Source organism: Quercus lobata, chromosome 6 (assembly GCF_001633185.2).
Source record: "Quercus lobata isolate SW786 chromosome 6, ValleyOak3.0 Primary Assembly, whole genome shotgun sequence".
Lineage (NCBI taxonomy): Eukaryota > Viridiplantae > Streptophyta > Magnoliopsida > Fagales > Fagaceae > Quercus > Quercus lobata.
The window spans coordinates 34,544,739-34,549,059 of record NC_044909.1 but is presented as its reverse complement, the minus strand read 5'-3'; the positions used below and the strand labels follow the sequence as shown (position 1 = coordinate 34,549,059).

Genomic DNA, 4,321 nt, shown 5'->3' with positions numbered 1-4,321 from the left:
TAAAAGAACCCAATTTAATTTGATTCACAAAGAATGATTTCCCAACAATTGGGAAGACAAATCCTTTTTCATTAACAACTTATCATCAAATAAAGTACAACAATTGAAAAATCTGTATCCAATTCCAAGAAACACATACCCTTGAACAAATCAAGCTACCTAATCGAACAAAACAAAACAATAAACTTCAAGATTTGGGCTTGGAATCAGTTTTGTAAAGCTTGTCATATTCCTCGAGCTCCTCATAATACACATCCCACACGCACCGCACGCATCCACTGCCACAACAATCCCCTGGCAATGGCTTCTCTGGCGGCGGAGGCAATTTCTTCGATTCTTCTTCTTCTTCTAGCTCCTTGTTCTTGATGCCTTCAGTTTTTGATTCAAATGGTTGAGCTTTGCTTGTTGGGTCCTTTTCGGCCATGGAGTAGTGGGTGTGAGCGCAAAGGGGTTGTGGCTTTTGGAGGCGATTGTTGAGGTTGGCGATGATTATATTGGCAGAGGCTCGTCTCATGGCAAAGGGAACATGGGCTTGGAGTCGAAGGACATTCAGGGGACGATGATTGGCTGTTGTTGACGTGTACGGAACGTTTATTCCATGGTTTACAGCCGTTTCCATGGAAATTTACACATCTGTGATCTGACGGCTTTAACAGGGAATACGTGTGGTACCTAGAAAGTGCCTGTTGACTTGTGAATCTCTCTCTCTCACTTGCCCTTGCAAGGGGTGGTGGGGGGGGGTTCCTCATTCTAGGAACCATGTGCACGTGGGAAAGTACACCACCAGAGTGATCCAAATAATAATGTTAATAATACCAAAGTTTCCTTTAAACCAATTTTTTAAATAAACATTAATATTTATTAGAACACATATAAAAATAATAATAATATTCTAATAATCTTTAAACTAATTTAAAAGAATTATTTATAATTTATAGTAGGTGACAATTTATAAAATGATTTACTTGTGATAAGCATCATTTTCCTAAACCCACATCTCCAAATGACAACAATTATCTAGTGTCTAGGTCTTGCCATCTAACTACTTAAACAAGCAATTAAGGACGAGAATCTTCTTAAGGAAAGGTATATCTCTTTGATTCTCAATACGTGATTTTTGCTTCATCAACTTATTATTTCCAATCATGGGAGTAATCGTGGGATCTTTACCTTCCATTATTTTCCATCACACTACAAATGAGGGAAATGAAGTAAATTAAAGGAAAAATAGCTAAATAAATCTCCTATATAAGCGCCATATCACCTCCAACTTTTAGGCATGAGTACAAAACCTTGAAAACTTTTTTTTTTTTCCTTAGATTATTGTGAGTTCCTAACTTAAGTACCTGAGAAGTTTAGGTTGACACCACACTAGTATGATTAGATTAAATGATTGACTGATTTCTCCTAGTAGGTTTTCCAAGACTCTATTTTTTAACATATGACCCATTGGTTTTTTTTTTTTTTTTTTGGTATCGTCAACATGTGTTTGTAGTGGGCTTTTTTGGTTAAATCAGGTTGGGCTGCCTCCTGCGGTATTGGGCCCAAATATTCTGAGTAAGGGAGTTGAAATCAGTCTAACTGCAACTCAATTTGGTCCAGCTTGTGCACAAATTATGCCTCGTTTGCCAATAGCACGCTTACGGCAGGCAGAACTATTTCAGATAAGTCGTGGCAGGCAGATATGATAATAATAAGATAAAAGAAAGTACTTTGACTTCTTAATTAAAGCGAATAGATAATCCTTAACTAAGAAAAGATAACCGCAGTTTAATGACAATTACTTTTATAAAGAAGATAAGGGAATAAGTGGGTAGTATATGGGTTAATCAAAAGAAGAAAGAAACTGATCTGCAAGACCAAAACCAGAGAGGGAAGAACGCCTCTTCTCAAAGTGAATAATCTCCTAGGGAAATCCTGTCGTGGAAATTAATCACTTTGAGGGAAACGGACCTGAATGGTTGGTGCACAAGAGAACCCTTTGTTTCCGGCAGAGAGTAGGACTTTGAGAGGGAGAGAGGGAATTAACCTATTGGTGCATGCTTGCCACTCTAACTCTCTATCTTTTTCTTTCCTTCTCTTCTAATATTCCCCTTTCTTATCTTTTTTCTTTCTTTTTCTTTTTCTTAGTACTTGTTTTTTATTTCCTGGTTTTCAAATTCCTAATACCGTGGTGCTTGTGTCGTTCTTGTTCCCTGTACACGGCAAGGGCCTCTTTTTATAGTGTCTGTCGTGACCAGATTTTACTATTTTAGCCCTTAACCACCTTTGTCTGGTCTGGGTGTACTTGCCGACCATCACTGGTCCGTCTATGTGCCACTCCCTATCGCCAGACAAAAGAAAACTATTTTGTTTGTTTATCTGCTGTGACACCTTTTCCTGCTATGGTGTGGGTGCCTTCTCTCTCCTATCCCTCATGGCATGCATCTAGTAGTTCCAACTCAGCTTTGCTTATTTTGGGTGGTATGTCATCTCAGCAGGACACTTCCCTAAAAGTGCCCGAGCAGGAACCTCAAAATAAGTTTTTCCCTTCTCCCCACCACCAAACCATGCCCTCTTACTTTTGACCTATGACCTCACCGTGTCCTGTATTGGCTGGGTACAGGTTGATGAGGTTTGGGCCTTACGCGTGCCTCTCTTCCATGTATGTCCAAAATCTGCCTGCTGCTCATGCGTTTGCCGTGATTGGCCTGCACAGTCTGCCGTTCGTTTTTTACTATTTTCTAGTTCCTCTTTCCTTTATGGCTTGCCCCACTTAGGGGCTAAGCCTTGCTTAACGGTAGACTTTGCCTTTCTTCAGCCCACCCTTTTTCCTGCTACCATCTCCTGCCATACCACTCTATCATTCCTACTGTAAAGTTGTTTGCCTCAATCTTGCTGGGCCTTTTTGGACTTGCTGTTTATTATTCTCCCAATGGCCCAGTACGGCCATTGGTTCTTTTATTACATCACTGGCGGGCTCTTGTGTCCCATTTGTTTTCTCTTGGGCGTCCCTGACCCATTTGCTTTCCTTGGGCTTCCTTGGCCCTTTTCTTAACTTTGCATTCCCATGGGCTTTTATTGAGTTTTTTAGGTTTCCCCGGCCCAATTACATTATCCCTCATCCTTGGGGTTTATGGGCTTGCCATTAACCTCTTACTTTCTTTACTTTCATTATTTTGGGCCTGCCGTGACCCATTCTCACTTTTCCACATCATATACTGCCTATGGTTTGCTTTTTCTCTCTTTCTAAGCTCCTTTAAACCCATTTACCCCCTCAAGGCCCATTTGTTTATCTCATGGGCCTGTGATCCATTATTCCTGCCTATTGGGCTTAATGAGTTTTCTATCAATTTACCAATTCTTTTTTGTCTGTGTTGCTGAGCTTCTCCTTTCCACTTGGTTGGCTCCTCATCAAGCATCCTTCAATGGTTCAATTGCCATAGTTGAATCTATGGAAGAGGCTACAGTGGATGTGCTCATTGATGAAGATACTAGTCAATGGAATAATGGGTTGATTGATGGTCTCTTTGCCCCCCACGAAGCTGAGATTAGAAAAAAAAAATCCCCCTAGCCCATGCTGCTCATGAAGATGCTTTATATTGGTCTCTATCTTCGAATGGACATTACACCTACAAAACAAGTTACGAGTTTTTGAAGGAAGAAGAAACTTTACATCCCCTGGAGTTAGCTAAGCCTAGGGTTAAGCAGCTTTGGAAGGGTGTGTGGTTTCTTGGAACAACAAACAAAGTGAAAAGCTTGATGTGGAGGGCATGTCGTAATTCACTACCCACAGAACAGAACCTGGTCTGGCAAGTACTGGATAATCTTGTTTGTGATTGTTGTCAAGCTGATTTGGAGACTCCCTTGCATGCCTTCTGGTCTTGCCTAGAACTTGATGTAGTCTAGTCTGATAAGGTAATGTGGAATTTTCGAAGATCCCACCAATTTTTGGACTTCAAGCAGCTGCTCTCTTGGATCATACAATAGGGGAAAAAAATCCTACTCTATTTGCAACAATTGCATGGTCTATCTGGAATCAACGTAACAAGGTACATCTAGCCTAGTCGACTTGCAATCTCCATCAGCTTGCCTAGGTTTCGAAAGACAGGTTTGAGAAGTTTTTGGCTTTGCAAACTTCTCAAGCATTTCCCCAACAACAGGTAGTCTCATATGGTTTGACGTCCTCCTCCATCTAGTCTGCTTAAGATCAACTTTGATAGAGCTTCCTTTGCAGCAGAGAACAAGTCTGGCATCGAGGTTGTTATCAAAAATCACCAAGGCCTAGTCATCACCTCTTTCTCTCTCTCTCAACAACTCTCTCAGGCCTATCTCGCAGTGA

The 4,321-nt window shown here is 40.8% G+C and overlaps 1 protein-coding gene across 1 annotated transcript; it reads right to left on the bottom strand.

Moving 5' to 3' along the window:
- Positions 1–727, bottom strand: LOC115995411. Its single transcript, XM_031119964.1, has one exon. It carries the CDS (start codon positions 617–619, stop codon positions 188–190), a length of 432 nt encoding a protein of 143 aa, XP_030975824.1. The 5' UTR covers positions 620–727; the 3' UTR covers positions 1–187.
- Positions 728–4,321: the final 3,594 nt, after the last annotated feature.

Bases quoted from the DNA above. Each gene is read 5' to 3' on its own strand.
- LOC115995411 (XM_031119964.1), bottom strand. From the start codon at position 619: ATGGAAACGGCTGTAAACCATGGAATAAACGTTCCGTACACGTCAACA.